This window comes from Bactrocera latifrons, unplaced genomic scaffold (assembly GCF_001853355.1).
Source record: "Bactrocera latifrons isolate USDA-ARS-PBARC rearing strain unplaced genomic scaffold, ASM185335v1 scaffold_43, whole genome shotgun sequence".
NCBI lineage: Eukaryota > Metazoa > Arthropoda > Insecta > Diptera > Tephritidae > Bactrocera > Bactrocera latifrons.
In genome coordinates, this window is record NW_017537079.1 from 1736960 (window position 1) to 1754585 (window position 17626).

The 17626-nt window shown below is 32.9% G+C and overlaps 5 protein-coding genes across 10 annotated transcripts in view; 3 read left to right on the plus strand and 2 right to left on the minus strand.

The window, feature by feature from the left end:
- The window catches only part of LOC108972830 (CCR4-NOT transcription complex subunit 3), a 9766-nt gene extending 9460 nt beyond the window's left edge, over window positions 1-306 (plus strand). For 4 of the 5 annotated variants that reach the window (XM_018939666.1, XM_018939663.1, XM_018939664.1 and 1 more), the window contains one exon: window positions 169-267. In XM_018939666.1, coding sequence (XP_018795211.1) covers window positions 169-267 — 99 coding nt within the window. Of the gene's footprint in view, window positions 1-168 lie in introns of all 5 variants that reach the window. The other variant, XM_018939662.1, reaches the window with a different exon arrangement.
- A 5329-nt stretch (window positions 307-5635) lies between these two features.
- LOC108972806 (protein-associating with the carboxyl-terminal domain of ezrin) lies at window positions 5636-8903 on the minus strand. Its single transcript, XM_018939631.1, has 4 exons — window positions 8530-8903; window positions 8285-8470; window positions 6498-8081; window positions 5636-6438 (listed from the first exon to the last, which is right to left on the minus strand). Exons 1-4 carry the CDS (start codon window positions 8731-8733, stop codon window positions 6088-6090), a joined length of 2325 nt encoding a protein of 774 aa, XP_018795176.1. The 5' UTR covers window positions 8734-8903; the 3' UTR covers window positions 5636-6087.
- A 334-nt stretch (window positions 8904-9237) lies between these two features.
- On the plus strand, window positions 9238-10890 carry LOC108972824 (60S ribosomal protein L5). Its single transcript, XM_018939650.1, has 4 exons — window positions 9238-9348; window positions 9523-9786; window positions 9902-10339; window positions 10598-10890. Exons 1-4 carry the CDS (start codon window positions 9346-9348, stop codon window positions 10787-10789), a joined length of 897 nt encoding a protein of 298 aa, XP_018795195.1. The 5' UTR covers window positions 9238-9345; the 3' UTR covers window positions 10790-10890.
- A 97-nt stretch (window positions 10891-10987) lies between these two features.
- Window positions 10988-17275, minus strand: LOC108972822 (vacuolar protein sorting-associated protein 41 homolog). Its single transcript, XM_018939647.1, has 15 exons — window positions 17103-17275; window positions 16916-17038; window positions 16680-16853; window positions 16491-16611; window positions 16223-16421; window positions 16011-16165; window positions 15768-15954; window positions 15558-15698; window positions 13224-13292; window positions 12750-13151; window positions 12499-12685; window positions 12186-12419; window positions 11996-12122; window positions 11835-11938; window positions 10988-11769 (listed from the first exon to the last, which is right to left on the minus strand). The coding sequence occupies exons 1-15, from the start codon at window positions 17130-17132 to the stop codon at window positions 11467-11469; spliced, it is 2556 nt and encodes an 851-aa protein (XP_018795192.1). The 5' UTR covers window positions 17133-17275; the 3' UTR covers window positions 10988-11466.
- On the plus strand, window positions 13360-15226 carry LOC108972823 (beta-1,3-galactosyltransferase 6). 2 transcript variants are annotated; one of them, XM_018939648.1, is made up of 2 exons: window positions 13360-13549; window positions 13608-15226. In XM_018939648.1, the coding sequence occupies exon 2, from the start codon at window positions 13862-13864 to the stop codon at window positions 15029-15031; it is 1170 nt and encodes a 389-aa protein (XP_018795193.1). In that variant the 5' UTR covers window positions 13360-13549; window positions 13608-13861; the 3' UTR covers window positions 15032-15226. The 2 variants fall into 2 exon arrangements, with proteins under 2 accessions (XP_018795193.1, XP_018795194.1); XM_018939649.1 differs by having other exon boundaries at window positions 13638-15226.
- Window positions 17276-17626: the final 351 nt, after the last annotated feature.

Below are 17626 nucleotides of genomic sequence, written 5' to 3' on the forward strand. Positions count from 1 at the left end.
AATTTAATTTAATTTTTTTTTATCATTTCGGTTGACGCGCGTAGTTTAAATGGACCAGTCCAAGTCAAGTTTGATATGGCATTATAATTTGCAACAATATTTCGTGTTTGAATTTTTGATTTTTATTTATTTGAAAACGCTAATTTAAAGTTTTACCAATTACTATAGGGTACGTACATCTATTTTGATTACGAGAAATGGAGTCAACGCAAAAAGGAGGGATTCACTTTTGAATACAAGTACTTAGAAGACAAGGAGTTGAATTGATCGCTGTATGTTGTGCAGCCAATGTATAAAAGAAATTTTTGTTATAAGAAAACATATGAATAACTTCTAAGCTACATCAGCCAACAACAGCAACAAAAACATCAGTACCACCTCTTTTAACAGCTAACAACAACAGCGAAAAATTTATCAAACTACCAACCCAACTAGAACAAGAACAAGAAGTACTGCATACGTTTGCAAAATACCTGTCAACTTTTTTTTCCATATGTTGTTCCTTTTTTTTTTGAATTTGCTATGTTCACTTTTTTACTGTTCATGAGTTACGAAACGAGAAAAGAAAGCGAACAATATCAATTATACAACATACAATCATACATCGTATAAAAATAGTACATAAAACAATTTACAGAAAATTCAAAAATGCAAGAATTATGATTTGAGAATACTTAAATTGCGTTAGAACGTCAGTAAACAAAACAGAACAAAAACGCAATTCAACATAGCAAATTACTACAACAAATATTGATTTGCAGCGAAAAATGCTACTTTAGTTTAAAATTCGCATTTAATACACAACTTTTTTTTTTTAGCATTTTCCGGCAGTTATTTCAAACACAAATAGTTATAATTGTAGCAAAACGTTAAAAAAAGGAACATGAGAGGAAGCAACTGCACCAGCCACTGCTGCCAACAAATGCCTCTACGGTTTCTGCAGCAGCTGCGCGATCGCAAACGTTGAAAATAACACACAGTAGTCCAAGAAATGAGTCTCGGAAACTAATGTGCTGTCACCGCTTTCATACCTCCTTACACAATTATACCTAGTATATATATAAACATACAACAATTGAATGAGCTACCCATAAACAAAAGTTGCTACACTTCCCTTCCTTGCCCTCCCCTACTACTATCCCTTCACACAAACTTTATTTGGGCGCATTATATGCCGCCCAACTACGATTGCCTAATTTCTCTAGGTCTACTTTTTTTAGTTTTTCCATTTTGTATTCATTCATTGAACATAAAACATACATTTTGCAATTAAAGAAAAATGGAAAAACTCCCCCAACTATACATATATATATGATACTTTATAAAAGATGAAAATGTTTACAAAAACACAAGCAACAAGAAAAAAATTGAAAAAATGGTAAAAAAGAGGTGAAGTTAAAAGAATATGATAACAAAAAAAACTTTGAAGAACAAAAATCATCAAATGAAAAGTAAATACAAAAGAAAACAACAAAAAAAAAAATTAAATCTTTTGAAAAGAGGATTTAAGCTAATTTTTAAAATAAAAATTTAAAATATTATTACAAAAAAAAAAATGCAATGTCTTATTTAATATTTTTTTCTTTGGCTCATGCGACATCATTATTTGCTTAACATTTTCTGTTAAATCATAATGGCGTTTTAGCACTTTAACATTTGGCACTGAAAGCAATTTGCTTAAATAGTGGATTTTTAAATTAGTTGAAGCTGTTGCGAACAACAACATTTTCTGTAACTTCCACTGAAGAGTAAGGGCTACAAATAACAGATGTATGAATTTTTCAGAACCTTGAAAAAATATGAATTTTTTAGAACTTTCAAAAAATATAAACTTTTCAGAACTTTCAAAAAGAAATTTTTTTAGCACTTTGAAAAAATATGAACTTTTCAGGACTTCAGGTTATAATTTAGCAGTTGTCAAAATAATTTTAGTAGTATAGAACAGCGCAGAGTTTTGGTTCGTGCTCGAATATCTTTGTGTGTGTGTTAGAACGATATATAATATATGTATATAAAATACGAACTTCATAGTGCGATTTCGAAAAAAACTGTAAGAAAATTCTGTTTTATACCAATCTGAGAAGTTTCCTCCCATCTCAGGCATACAAGTATATTTCTGCCGATAAGCGTTATTCTAAAGCGCGACAGCAACAACAACAAAGAAAAAATAAAGTTGCTTCAAATTAAAGTCTAGTAAAAAGTGCGTATTTTAACAATATTCAAGTAAGTTTTTAGCATTAGAGGTTTCCAGTTTTAAATAAAACACGCTACTTTTGGCGTATTTACAACGTTAGTCATTATTTACAAGCTAGTTCAATTTCAAATCAATATTTTGATTTCCTGCATCATTCATAAAGTAATTTAAGTTTGTTTTTTGATTATTCAATTATTTTCTTATTAAAAAATTTGAATTTGAAGCAGACATTTCAATTCATTTTTTTTAATAATTTAATTTTTTTAATAATTATAATCAAATGAAATAAAAATAATACAGAGAAATGTTTTACAATTTGTCGACGATTTTTAAATGATGTGAAATTTCGAAAAAGAAAATTTGAAGTAAATCAAATTATTTTTAATTCTGAACATGTAAATAATAATAGAAAAAAGTTTTATTTTTTATTTTTTGCTTTTTTAAAATATTTTTAGCCAATAATATTGTTATACCCTGAACAGCTTATATTTAGATAAAATATATATGGTTTACCAATTTAACCATGTCTGTCTCTACAATATCTGTCATACAAACAGATCTGGGCAAATCAAGTCTTTGTATAGAAAACTTTTTTATTTGAAAAGATTTCTTCACGAAAATTGACATGAATTGTTGTCCACGCTAACATTACAATTACCGAACATATTGTTCAGAACGAACCACTGTAGCATACGGTTGCCATACAAACTGATCCGTGGACATTAAGTCCTTCTATAGAAAACTTTTTTATTTGGGAATATTTCTTCATGAAATTTGGAATGAATTATTGTCGAAGGCAACGTTACAATTTCCCAACATTGCCATACGAACGATCCGTGCAAATCAAGTCCTTTTATGGAAAACTTTTTTATTTGTGAAGATTTCTTCTCGAAAATTAACATGAATCACTGTCTACTGTAACGTTACAATCTCGGAATATATTGTTCAAATCGGAACACCGTAACATACAGTTGTCATACAAACTGACAGAACAAAATCAAATTAATTCTATTTGTGAAGGTTATTAGAGCCTTGATACAGCTGTAGTTAACGTCTTTTCTTGTTTCATAATCATTTTCATAACTTTCATAATTGATCTTATTTGCTGTAAATTTCAATTAAACAAAATTTAAATTTCTATAAAAAAAAGTACGTAATAGAATAGAAAATTGTTTTATTAATATTTAAAAAAAATTATAGAAATAAAATTTAAAAAAAAAATTATAGAGCACCAAATTCGAAATATTTTTCATACACGGCTGTTAAATGTTCACGAAACCGTCAAGAAAGCAAGTTGGTACTTAATAACTGTAAATCGCATGTCGTTTACTATTTTTCATTTCAGCTGCTAGCCAATGAACTGCAATGATTAAGGTTTTTGAAATATTAATTATATTGATGAGTTCAAATTTATTAGAGAAAATTCCAAATAAGAAAATTCGCATATACAAAATAAATATTTATAAAATTTATTGCGCGAAAAAGAAAGAAATCTGATAAATTTCATACATAGATACTGACATTGTTTAATAAATTAAAAGTTTTGCATGAAAACATTTACATTCCACGGAAAAATCAACTCGTATTTATTATACACGGGCACCTGACAATTTGCTGCTGATTTAGATTTAGGAAAAATGCCCACGTAAGCACATGCGCCGCTACACACGTATACACAACCAAATGGACGTTATGATATCGCATAAAATTTGCAACTAGCAAAAAATCATTAGTAATTTAAAAACAAAAAATCATTGATTGAGACTGTTGCTGGCAACTCACTCCTTACAGATGCATTGTTTTTGAGCATTTGGTCACACTGTGCGCATGCGCGGCAATATAAGCAGTTTTATTATAAAGTATTAAATTATTATATGCATACACGTGCATATATAAACATAGACAATTTAAACGACTTAAATTGAAAAGAAAAAAATTACAAATATGTATGTGTATATGTAAATTTTTTTAGCAGGCAGTGTACCAAACGCATAATTCGATCACGTAAAAATCTATGCGCATTGAATGCTGCTATTTAATAACGTCGTAGGCGCATGACAATATTTTTCGTGTCAATACACTGCATTAATTTTGTAGTAGCGCATAAATGACATAAAAAAATAAAATAAAAAAAAAAAAACAAATTTTTAACATGAGAACCGAAAACTTACATAAAATTAATTACAAAAATAAAAAGTGGTAAAATAAAAAATAAAAACCGTAGTGCAACATATGTATAAAGCGTTTAGCTAATGTCTAAAAAGTCTTCATAAAATTTTTGGAAATCGATTATAGCAAAGATCACACAAGTACATACATATGTATGTATAATGAAAATAAATAAATGCGCAACATGTAAAATTTTTAGAAAACTAAAACATACAAACAATTACAAATTATTTAAARTTATCACATTTATGAAATATACTAAACTATTTGAGAGAAAAAAGAAAATTAAGAAGTGTTTTACTAAACATCTTAAATATGGTATACATTTACAAAAGTTAATTTAAATCAATTTGCGGCGATTTAAAAGAAAAAGATGTCTAGCGGTGGGGAATATTATTCTGCTTAAACTAATTGCAAATCCAAAAACCAAAAAAAAAAAAAATGAAATTTTCCTCATCGACTATGAAAAGAAAAATAAGTTTTGGAAGCCGATTAAACTTAATTCGGAGTATATTCTCAAATTTATGCACGTTCGAGGTACATATAAATAGATACATTTTTTTTTATTTAGAAATGGATTAACATTTGATTTTTAATACCAAAATCAGAATTAAAGATTGATAAAATAATATGTATGGTAGAGAACACGAAGTGCGCAAAGCGAAAAAATGCCAATTCTAAAGCATTGTTTTTTATTATATGCTTGGATCAAATTTTATTTTTGTAGCTCAATCCAAAATTTTGGGATAAAAAAATTAATATTAAATAAACCCGTTTTTTTAGGATTAACATTTCTTACAATCCTGTATTTAGGATTAAATTTTTGTAATTTTTCAATACGGTATTCGGTATTACATTAGCTTTTTTCAATTCGGTACTTGGGATTAAAAGTTAAAAAAATATTTTTAAGTAAGATCTTTGAGATCACATAATGAAAGAAAATGTTTTTGTTTTTAAATATGGTATTTGGTATTACATTTGCTTTTTCAATTCGGTTTTTGGGATTAAGAGTTAAAAAATATTTTTAAGTAAGATTTTTGACATGACATAATAAAAGAAAAAATTTATTAAATATGTTTTTTGTTCTTATTATTACATACCAAATTTGCGTTTTTTCAATCCGGTATTTGGTATTAAAAATTTAAATATGAATTTTAAGTTGACATAATGAGAGCAAAAATCAATTAATTAAATTATTTTTAATGCATTATTTGCAACCCTGATATATGAGCACTTAAATTGAAATTAAATTAGAATATAAATTTTTTCTGATACGATTTCCGGTTGAGATAAAACACATTTTTTTATGTCAGGGTAAAATACCAATTTACTGTCACTGTTAATATTATTAATATATATAATATTAATATTATTCAAATTCATAATTTTTTTGTTTTGAATCACTTTACTGCGCTAAAATGGAGGTATCTACAACGTTGTTTTATGGGTGGATGTACATATATCTTTATCTTTCCCGTAAAATTTCAAATATTACAAATTTCAATAAAATCGGTTTGTGGCAATACCACCAAAACGAATTATGTTAAACTGACAAATTATATCGGTGCACTTTTTTATACAGACGCATTAATATTTGATCTAAATACAAAAGTAACATATGAACAATTTTAACAAGTTGTGTTGAAATTTATAACTTTGTTGTAAACTGCCGACATACGGCAGTGACTTAACGTTTACATTTACTACACTGCAATATATTCATACTATTCCGTCCACACATCCGCCACATCATCATCGTCCATACCCCAGCCATCACCAGTGGCAGCTGTGTCATCTGCATTGATTGCCGCTGCAGCGAAGCGACTACTATCGATCACTATAACTTCATTTTCATTTTTATTTGGCAAGTTCGTTGTATTCGTAATTGAATTTGCGGTTGAAATTCCTGTGTCCCTTGTTTTTCTGCTTCTTGGCTCAATAACGGGTTCCATGTCTTTAAAGAAGTCGAACTCAGCGCTCTCCTCATTTGTGGTTAACGCTGTCTTTTGCACAATGATGTCAAAGGCGTTGAGATCGTCGTTGATTTTCAGTTTTCGCGCTTCTTTGCTACTTGGCTGTATTAAATAAATATATAAAAGTTGTTGTAATAATTTAAGTTTGATATGTCCGTTACCTCTAATTTATTATCCCTTGTGATTTCGCTGGCAACTTTGGATTTCTCTTGCAACGCTGCATCTTCAACAATATTCAAAGGCAGTGTGGTCGAAAGTGTTTGCGAAGGTAATGGCATTGCATTCGCAGAAGGCGAGGAGTCAGCCTCTGTGGTTGTGTTCAACTTTTGAAGTTCATCGGTTTCCCAATCGGACCACTCTTCAATTTCGCCCTCATCGCTATTTTCATCAACGTTTCGGTTGTGAAAGCCATTAATTGCTGATTTTTCAAAATAAGCTGTGTTCGTGGTTGGTTCGTTAAGACATATATCCATGTTATTATTTATAATTTCATTAACACTTTGATTAATTAAACCCGCTGGATCAGCATTTACTAGAATTTCTAGCTCCTGTATCATTTCGTTAGTATTAGCCAGATTATCTGTTTGTGGTTGAGATAGCAAACCGATTGCACCGTCGGCAATAACAACACTTTTATTATCTTCACCACCATCTGGACTTAAGCGCGCTGGCATATCTAAGTGCTCACTCAATTCGACCTGCGGCAGTGAAGTAAAACTGCTACTTAAATCCACGTGATCCGGCAATGGACTATCCGATACCATGTAGTCTATGTTGTTACCCAGCACAGGCGTAATCGAACGAGGTTCCACCCAATGTGTTGTGGCATCGGAAACGGCTGCTTGTGGACGACCATCGGAGAAGATGCGTGTACGATTCCCCCCAATTACCGTGGTCGCACCAAGTATGGGTACTAAATCAGCCATACAACGTAATGTTTTCGCAACTAACACATCGTTCGTGTCATTCATACCTTCTAACAAATAAGGTAGTATGCATTCAAGCAGTTCATCTTTTGAAAGTAAACGTACAAATTCCATAAAATACTCGAGTAATATTAAACGTATTTGCGCATCGCGGAGTCGAAACATTTTCTTTATATGTGGCATGATGTGACGTTGGTATGTGTGATTGGAAAACAATGCCGCCGAGTGGTCAACTTTCGTTTTCAACACATACGGTGTAACGCACAACTGTGCTGTGGGATCAAGTAGAACCATACGTGAGAGTAGATCTGCAGCTAGTTGAGCGCCCACAACTTCTTCATTGAAATAGCGTAAGCGATCGATAAGTCCAGTGAAAAAATCCTGTTTCTCTTGGATACCCTTTAAAGGCAGTTCGAATAGGAAGGAATGTATAAGCACGAATTCGTGATTGAAATATGGATGCAATAGCACTGCCGAGAGTTGCGGCCGCAGTTGAACATTACTGTGTTTTAGGTGGGTGGCGCAATAATTACGAAACTCTTGCGCATGTGGTGTCTCAGTGGACTCCTTCTTGCTGCATTTATTCAATACTTCTTCACATAGTGTTGCAAAGGCAAACTGTTCAATAGCATCGCTGCTATTGTCTTTATATTCATTGGCATCTACTGCAGCAGCATAGCGATATGTTTTCACTAAATCTAATAATGATTTTGTAATCTCTTTATGCTTCCATACATATTCAAAGCCAGCTAACCGCCAGCTACCATCGTCAGTGACATAAATTGATGAGATGCATATGTTGAGGTGGCGTCCCAAAGCCTATGGAATTTTTAAAAATAAATTTTTGAATAAAAAACACGTAGAAAGCTACGATCTATATTATATATTTCTAGTAATTAAGTTGAAAACAATAAACAGAATAGCTTGGCAAGAAATTTGTATTCGAATTTTTGTGTTGTTTTCATAGTGATAACGTTATCGCTTTGTAAATGAAATTCCAATAAGCACAAAAATCAGCTCACCTTCTCCACCAAGAAAATCAAACTACAGAGAATTGTCCGTAATCCAAGGCAAACTTGTAAATTGCTTTGTGTGGATAATACCATAGTTAAGGGGCGTACTCTCTCTGTAGCTAAGTGCTTTTGGCCCCCTTGTTCCCAAGTAGTAACATATTTTAATATATATGGATGTCGATATATCTTCAAATTCTAATTGGAAATGCAGTTTAATGATTATAAAGTTTACATTTTTATTATTGTTGTTTTACCTTTATAGCTCGTTCCAATGGCACCTGTATTACCCATAATTGTCCATTTACTACGGCTTCACCTTGAAATATGGAAAGCAGTTGTCGTCCATCTTCATTTGATGTTGTTGGTGATTCCGCATTGTATAGTGTCCAAAAGTCGTTTGCTTCCACAGAACTCTTATCAATCACTAATCCCTTTAGACGGCTGGTATCATTGCCCATCACTTCAGATTTGCCGGTAACGCTCACTCAATAGCCTACGCACAATTATTTAATTCTTATTTCTTCTAGGTTAACTTTTTCTTGATACATCTACTTTTATTTAATATTTTTTCATTATAATTTATCGGTACACAATTGGATTTTAAAACTTTCCACATACACAATTTGACAACTTTACATGTACTTCGAATTGACATTTGTAAAATGTTTGTTGACTATGTGTTCGAGACTCGTTGAAACAGCTGTTAGCAAAGTAGACCAATTTTGTTAACTAAAATTTTAAATCCAAAAGTTTTAGAATTGAATACATAATTAAACAATTGCATAAATTATGTTTTTATAAATTAATAAAGAGCTTATTTTTTTAACAAACGATGTTCATAAAAAATTAAAGGCATTTATTTATTACCGGTTTCAATATAATTATAACCCTGCCGAAATGCAATGAAGTTGGATGAGTTTAGTATTTCTTTTTTGCTTCCGTCTGTCAAAATAATTAGTTATATTGTCATCTCTTTCGTTTTTCTTTCCTCCCTTCTTTTTTCTTTCACCTACGTGTGAAGACATCGCGTATATCACGTCGGTGTAAATTAAATATTCAATTTTCTAAAAATGGTGAGTTAATAAATAAAAATTCTGCAAAAGATACTGCCGTGATATATCAGTGAACTAAAATTAAGTGAAATTTTGTAAAAAATTGTGGAGATGTTTTTGAAAATCATTGATTGAGAATCTTACCATGAACCGTATATGAATGTATGGTTAATCAGACGCTTTATAAATTTGCAGGGTTTCGTTAAAGTAGTCAAGAATAAGCAGTACTTCAAGCGGTACCAAGTCAAATTCCGCAGGCGTCGCGAGGGTAAAACTGATTACTATGCCAGAAAACGTTTGATCTTCCAAGACAAGAATAAGTACAACACACCCAAATACCGTTTGATTGTACGTCTGTCCAACAAGGATATCACCGTACAAATCGCCTATGCCAGAATTGAAGGAGATCGTGTTGTGTGCGCTGCATACTCCCACGAGTTGCCCAACTATGGCGTTAAGGTAAGCAATTGAAAGCATGTTTTTTATTCTCCGTTTAATTGAAAACGGCGAAAATGAGGTTATGTGCAATTGTTGATATGAGAGATTTCATTAACACTTTTGTTTTATGTTACAGGTCGGTTTGACCAACTATGCTGCAGCTTACTGTACTGGTTTGTTGGTTGCTCGTCGCATTCTCAACAAATTGGGTCTGGATACCCTTTATGGTGGTTGCACTGAGGTAACAGGTGAGGAATACAATGTTGAACCTGTCGATGATGGTCCAGGCGCTTTCCGTTGCTACTTGGATGTTGGTCTTGCACGTACAACCACTGGTGCTCGTGTGTTCGGTGCCATGAAGGGTGCTGTCGATGGTGGTTTGAACATCCCTCACTCCGTGAAGCGTTTCCCCGGCTACAATGCTGAGGCTAAGAACTTCAACGCTGATGTACATCGTGCACACATTTTCGGTCAACATGTTGCCGATTACATGCGCACTCTTGAAGAAAACGATGAAGAGAGCTTCAAACGCCAATTCAGCCGTTACATCAAATTGGGAATCCGTGCTGACGATGTGAGTATCGGTGTGCTTTATACGGTTGTAGAGTAACATGTACGTCCATTTTCAAAATTACCGCTGTGTCTTGTTACCCACGACGCTGGCTGTGCCAAAAGTGGACCACATTAAATGTTAGGGACCTATGTTCGAAGTCTGTCATCTCAATATGATACATTTCCTGTTATGGTCGTACATTGTTTACATATTATACATAATTTTAGTTTTTGTGCTTATGTTGAGCGACGTTAAAATAATATAATTTTTATTTTACAGCTTGAAACTATCTACAAAAAAGCCCACCAAGCTATTCGCTCTGACCCTACCCACAAGAAGAAGGACCAGAAGAGCGGTGTTGTCAAGAAACGGTGGAATGCTAAGAAACTCACAAATGAACAGCGTAAGGTTAAGGTTGCTGAACACAAGGCTGCCTACATTGCCAAGCTGAAGTCCGAGTCTGAAGCTTAAATAAGTTTTAGCGGATTTGTGGGAAAAAAAATTGGAAAATAATTTTCTCTAAAATTCTATTATTATTATGATAATAATATAGGCTTTTATTTACAGTAAAATTTACTTGTGTTATTTAATTGAAGCCATGGTAGGTTAGAAAATTCACCAATTGAGTATATGATGGGTGTAAGTGTCTAAAATGCTGTCACAAAGAGATGGGTCCACGTAATTGGGTGTTTATCTGACTATGGACTCTCAAATCGGCAGCATTTCTCCTAACTACTTTGGAAATGTTTTCTGCTGCTACAAAAAACCCAATATGACTAAAATATAGTTTGAACAATAAATAGTAAAAAATTGCATATAAAAAGCTTTATTTAAAAAAATAATTCGTAGGAATAATAACGAAAAATTGCGTATATATACAATATGTATGCTCCATTGCAGTGTTGTTGACAAAAATAAAGATGTATAGGTCAGTTGCAGAAAGAATATAATACAATGTGCAAAATTTACACTTTTTGGCTTAAATACAGTAGGTAGGAAGGTTCTCTTTCGGTTATTGCGTTAAAAAATAGTATTATTTGTTAATTATTTATCATAGTCGTAGTCTTTTTAAATAAATTCAGCTCTATTGGTGTTTTCGCTTAATTATCAACACAATGGCTTTGAAAATTTTTTTTTGTGAAAGTGTTCTACTCTAAAAGCAGTGCAAAGCCCTCTTCTTTGTTAAAGTCACTAGGATTACAAAGTTCGCAGTGCTCATTGTCAGGGCCACCAGGCACACAATTTGTATGGTACACATGACCACATAGGAATGCGACAACATCATTAATGGGTGGAATATGCTCATTCATGCTAATAAGAGGACGATTACATTTCAAACAACGCTCTGACGAGGGAATGTAACGTCCACGATTTTGTCTTTTCACGACTCTGGCATGACGCTCATAATAAAACTCCCATTGCATTTTTTGTGCACTCTTGCGAATTTTAACCTAAAAAAAGAAACTGTTTTAGTCATATGCAAAAATTAGTTAGGGTAGTAACTTGGTACACATACCTGCAAACGATAGTCCCATAAAAGTTTAACGACGGCGTCGCGCAAGCCGGGAATATTTTGACCAAGTTTGATTTTCTCAACAACAGCAACCGGATCGACGTAGTCTAACAAAAATTATTAACGATTATTCATGTGTAAATTTTTACATTAAATGTACATACCAACTATGCCACTCAAAAGCTTCAGTACAATGCTAGGCTCTTTAACTGACTCATCTATCAATATATTCCATAAATCCGAATCATTGTGCTCTTTACAAAACTCAATAGCCATTTCAATATCTTGGATCTGCAAGCGTTATGCTAACCATTGTATATAACTTGTAAGACGTATGTATGTCCGATTAATTACCTTTTCAATAATTATGTTTAAGGCCTCTATAGTATTGCCCATTTGACCCAACAAGTATACCATCTCAGGATAGAATAATTCGCGTTTGCAAACATCCAAAGCTTCTTGCATTGGATAGTGATTGGAACGTTTTAGAAATGGTAATAATTTTTCCGGCTCGTATTTTGCATAGAGATTTACCAATTTCCAATGGTATTTACCGCTTTTATCCACCTTGTCTAAAGCATCCAAATACTAGAGAAATAATTTGAATGTAGTAATTTTTTTTTTTTTTCTTTTTTTTTTTTTTCTGAAATGTAACACACAATCTCACCCAATACAAATACTCTTGATTTTGCTCCAATTGCTGCACAACAATTTCCGGTGAAATTTTATTCTTTTCGAATAAAACTTTAAAGGCACGCTCCCGATTCAGCTGTATAAGTGGTATAATCATTTTGTGTATTGCATCATAAAGATCATAACGACGTATCATTTCAAAAACATCTTCATTTTGTAGCCTGCAATTAAAAGTAATGTATAATTAATTTTTTATGGTGTAAAAACCTTCAATTGTCAACTTACTTCAAATACATTCGCAATGCACTCTCGTAGTCGCGCTGATGCAAATAGAGTATGGCCAATGCTTCCAACAATTCATTTGCATTTTGCTTACGGAAATTGTCGTGTATTGCGTTAATGACTGCCGCGCAATCGTATAAGTTTGATGGCCATTCTTTAATAAGATTCAAAAATCCCTTGGCATCATGCTTCAAATATTCATATAATACCAACTCGTAAATATGCGGATCAAGTTTACAGTCATCGGAGGTAGGTAGATAAGCGCTAACCGAACGTAACTGATGACGTTCAAAAAATTTAAATACTTCCTCTTCCCATAACGATTTTTTATTGCCCAATACACGCAAACACAACTTTGCAGCATCGTCGAACTGATTCAACGTCAATAAATGATTTATATATAACCTATTGGGTTCATTAAAAAATGTTTTTAAAATGAACAATTGAAATTAAAAGAAAATCTGCATGTGTATATACTTGGCCACTGATAGCAACGACCAACTGCCGCCATGTGTAGATATCACTTCCATAGCTTCCTCGAATTTTCTATAATGTAAGAGAAAACATTGAAATAGTAAATATATTATTGTTATTGATATGCGTTGTTTCCATTTCCTTTAGCAATGTTGCGCCTTTTACAGAAATCTACAGCGGAAGTAAAATTTTGTACATAAATACATAAAAACCATCGATATGGCAACACTATATTTACTTTTGTCAATAAAACAAATGGAAAAATCGGTAGCGAGCAGATTTTGGCGCAGCGCGTATTGTAAACACATATTTAATATTTTTCTGTATCGGTATGTAGTAATATATAATATAAACTTTTTTTATGGATTAAAGTTTTATATTTTTCAGTTGAATAATTTCAATAAATGCAATTTGTAGGCAACATGTAAGGTTGAGTGAAAAAATTACTACAGCACACACACACACTAACACATGAATTCGAGAACCAAGCACCCGGGCACAGGTCGAGTATAGTTTAATTGACTTTTACTAACTACAGTTGCACTAAAAGCTTCAAAATTATTCGTCCAACTGCACGTTCGCTTCAAACACGCCAGACAGAGCGTGAATTCAAGACTTCCAGCACTGTTCATACACACAAAATGAGGCGTATGAATAATTTAATAACACTCTTTACCGCAATGGCAGCTTTTTTCTTCGGCTGCTTTTTGAGTAATATGTTGAATAACGCTGAAAAATGCTTGATACATAAAAGCGGTGTTAGCCAAATTGACCCACATCCGGATATTTTCCTTATGATATTAGTTATAACAGCGCCGAAAAATGTTAATCGTCGACTAACAATGCGTCAAACTTGGTTGCGACTCGGACAGCCATTGGATATGACTTACTACCCGGAAAATTTAGTTTACATGCCCAAATATGACGAGAGTGGTCATTTACAAATGGAGACCGTGTCCGATCAATCGAATCGTTTGGCCGCGTATCTGCATTGGTACGATAACAATCTGAATAATCCTGAATCAACGCGCAGAATTATTAAAGTGAAACATTTCTTTGCTATTGGCACGGCGGATATGCCGGCTGGTTTACGCGCAGAATTGGATCGTGAACAGAAACTTTATGGTGATATGTTGCTTTTGCCGCGCTTAAAGGATAACTTTGAAAATTTAACGGAAAAGATGTTGCATTCTATAGAAGCGCTAACACATCACTACGAATATAGTTATCTACTTAAAACAGACGACGATACATACGTGAAGTTGGACATTTTGCTTAATGAACTGATATCGTATGATCGTAAATTGGTGCGTAAAACGCAAGAATACGAAGGACAACCGCCGCCAGCACTATATTGGGGGTACTTCCTTGGCAGAGCCAATGTAAAGACAAAGGGGAAGTGGCGTGATTTAAATTACCATTTATCAACACATTATATAACATATGCCTTGGGTGGCGGTTATGTAATTTCACGAAAAATCTGTGAACATATTTCAGCAAATGCACAATACCTTTCCGCCTACACAAATGAGGATATTTCGATGGGTTTGTGGGTGGCACCGTTTCGAGATGTGTATCGACGACATGACCCACGTTTCGATACCCAATATAAACCACGTAAATGTCGACGCTATCACATTGTATTACACAAACTTAATGAAGAAGAAATGCAGCAAATTGATAATGGTAGCATTTGTGTTAGAGGTGACAAAGAGGAAGAAAAAGACAATGAACAGAGTACATCTTTAAAGCCATATTTTTATGATTGGACGAAATCGGCTGATAAATGCTGTGATACATATGTCAAATAAACTCGTAAGCACAAAATGCAGCATACAATAGCAGCGAATAATATTTTGCACATCTTATTTATGTATATATGCAAGCGGATATGAGCATAAAACGCGCAGTAGGTAGTATTTAGAAAATTCGTGTATCTAGTGAATACTTAATAAAGAAAGAAAAATAAATACAAATAAAAAATAGAATAAGCTTAACCGAGTAAACTGGTGTTTTGTATAAAATATAACAAGAAAAAGAATAAACATGTTTTTCATACAAGAACTTGATTTTGATCGATCAGTTTGTAGGGATATCGCCGATTTCAACAAATGAGCAACTTCTTGGGGAGAATAGAACGTGTGCAAAACTTTAGATTGATATATGTACTAAAAAGTAAGTTTGTTTACATGAGACGGAGCTCACCACACTGATCAAATATATATGATCTATATTATTATTAAGGGTTTAATAACATTGAAATATTGTATATCAATTGGATGTGTAGGTATACTATCCTTTGTTGTAATACTGCTAGGTATTTGAGATAAAACTTACCGATGATCAACTAGCCATTTAACTCTATCATCCGTTTCGTATAAACTGGCAACGACTATATCCTTTGGTGCAACAATGAAGTAGCGGTTTTCTTCTATAATACAGCCTAAACTATAATCATTGACGATATATTCTTGATAGCTGGAATTAATAATAATTTTCATATTATTATTTTTTATTTAGAGTGAGAATTCTAATTTAAATGCTCACCCACGCAATGAGAGACTATCGGTGCAAATTTCTTCACTACTATTTAATTTATATTCCATAACACATAATACGGGCCGTAACGACTTTCGTTCTGCATCTTTCTCTTTTGGACAGCCCAGCACAACCAATTGATTGGAGGTGAGTGGTGCTAGGCCAGATATATAAAATGAGGTTTGAAATGTTGATACTGAAATAATTAAAATAAATTATTTTTCATATAATTATGCAATATAAGTTTCTTACTTGGATCAACTATACAGCCGGGTAAGTCTCTGGAAGCCACTTCTATTGAATTTCGTTTACGTATAACACAAATTCGTATTGTATCGACCCAACCAATCAGCAATGTAGTAGCGTTCGACCAACGAAAATTGCAACGAAAATTCTCTAAACGTGCGCTAAAATTAATGATAAAAGGTAAATTAATCACGCAAAGTAAGATTTAAATATTATACTTGACAGGCTCTTCCCATTTCATGAGACCAAGTGAGCATTTTTCATTCAGATCATAGACACGCACACCTAGATAGCTTGCCCAAGCGACAAAGGAATCATTCCAGCAAATAGATAATACATAACCTTCGGCGCTGGATAACACGGTTGTTTTTAATTTTTTCAAAAAATTTCTTTCATATAACGTGAGCTTATCGTCACCTAGAGCAAGTCATAAAAGTATTTGACACTTTATACTCGCTAGCTATTTGCTGTATAAGTTCTTCTTACCAACGACAAATCTTTTACCAGGTACTGCCTTGGGATCTGGATCGAGAGCCACAGCTTTTATCGATTTCCCAAGGTTTAGATTTTGATTGTTTTCGTCGCTAAATAAACCAGTAATATTAACCTACAATATGTGTGTACGTAATATTGTAAAAATATTTGTAAAACAAATTGAAAAATGTTTTACACAACCTTTCCGTCATCCGAGCAGGTAGCTACATATTCTGCTTTTGCATCTACATCAATATGATTGACTGCAACAGTATGTGAAAAATCATTCGGACCATCCGAAAGATGTGATGTTACCGAATTGCCTTGATGATCAAATATATAGACACGCCCCAAAAAAGTACCAAATATCAAAAACTATAAGAAAAGTTGTCGTAACCATTAGTTGATATGATTACAATTTATCTTATTGGTCAAACCTTTGGGTGCACCGCACTACAGGTGACAACGTCGGAGTTTAAAACTTTTCTCAGGTCATTGGCAATGCGTTGGTATTTAAACTTAGGCTCAATTTCATCCTCAGTGCTTTCTGTTTCTGTATCCTAAAAATTATTATTTTTAATGTGAATTGCTTTATAATTGAAATTATTCCATTTTTTCGCTTACACTATTATTAACAGCTTCCTGTTCTGCCATAGCGAAGTTAAAAAAAAAGAATTTTAGCGAAACGCTTTTGTGATTATAGAAAATAGTATGGTATCGATTTTTGCACCATTTAATGTACCTTCCAGTTAATTTTAATTATAAAACTACAAAAATTCTTATTTGCTGGATCAAAACAAAATTTACATCCAATTACTAAATTAATCAGCTGTTTAAGAAAGAAGATACAATGTTGCATTTTTCGGATTCCGCCCTTTTTAGGGGATTTTTCACAATTCTCATTATACCTTGGGTATGTAATTTGGTTGAGGTATTCGAGATTTCTGCCCAAAAGGATTTTGAACTTATTAAAAAAAAATGTTAGAATTTGCTGATAAAGTAAAAATTGTCTTAAACGCAGATTTTGGTGAGTTTTAAGTTGTTTTTAACAGTCAGCACTAATTTCCTCTTGCCGACCTCAGATCGGATTATTATTTTCCATTAATTTCTGTTGTTTTACCTTTTTTCCAATGGATTTTATCCTACTA

What these genes read in the sequence shown, in the direction of transcription:
- LOC108972822 (XM_018939647.1), bottom strand. Translation starts at nt 17,132, where the DNA reads ATGGCAGAACAGGAAGCTGTTAATAATAGT. An exon ending in AGGAAGCTGTTAATAATAGT is followed by an intron (nt 17,039 to 17,102) that starts GTAAGCGAAAAA and finishes AATAATTTTTAG; the next exon opens with GATACAGAAACAGAAAGCAC. An exon ending in CGGCTGTATAGTTGATCCAA is followed by an intron (nt 15,955 to 16,010) that starts GTAAGAAACTTA and finishes TAATTATTTCAG; the next exon opens with TATCAACATTTCAAACCTCA.
- LOC108972824 (XM_018939650.1), top strand. An exon ending in TGCCCAACTATGGCGTTAAG is followed by an intron (nt 9,787 to 9,901) that starts GTAAGCAATTGA and finishes TTTATGTTACAG; the next exon opens with GTCGGTTTGACCAACTATGC. An exon ending in TGGGAATCCGTGCTGACGAT is followed by an intron (nt 10,340 to 10,597) that starts GTGAGTATCGGT and finishes TTTATTTTACAG; the next exon opens with CTTGAAACTATCTACAAAAA.
- LOC108972823 (XM_018939648.1), top strand. Translation starts at nt 13,862, where the DNA reads ATGAGGCGTATGAATAATTTAATAACACTCTTTACCGCAATGGCAGCT.
- LOC108972806 (XM_018939631.1), bottom strand. Translation starts at nt 8,733, where the DNA reads ATGGGCAATGATACCAGCCGTCTAAAGGGATTAGTGATTGATAAGAGT. An exon ending in CATTGGAACGAGCTATAAAG is followed by an intron (nt 8,471 to 8,529) that starts GTAAAACAACAA and finishes ATTTCCAATTAG; the next exon opens with AATTTGAAGATATATCGACA. An exon ending in CAAGGGATAATAAATTAGAG is followed by an intron (nt 6,439 to 6,497) that starts GTAACGGACATA and finishes TATTTAATACAG; the next exon opens with CCAAGTAGCAAAGAAGCGCG.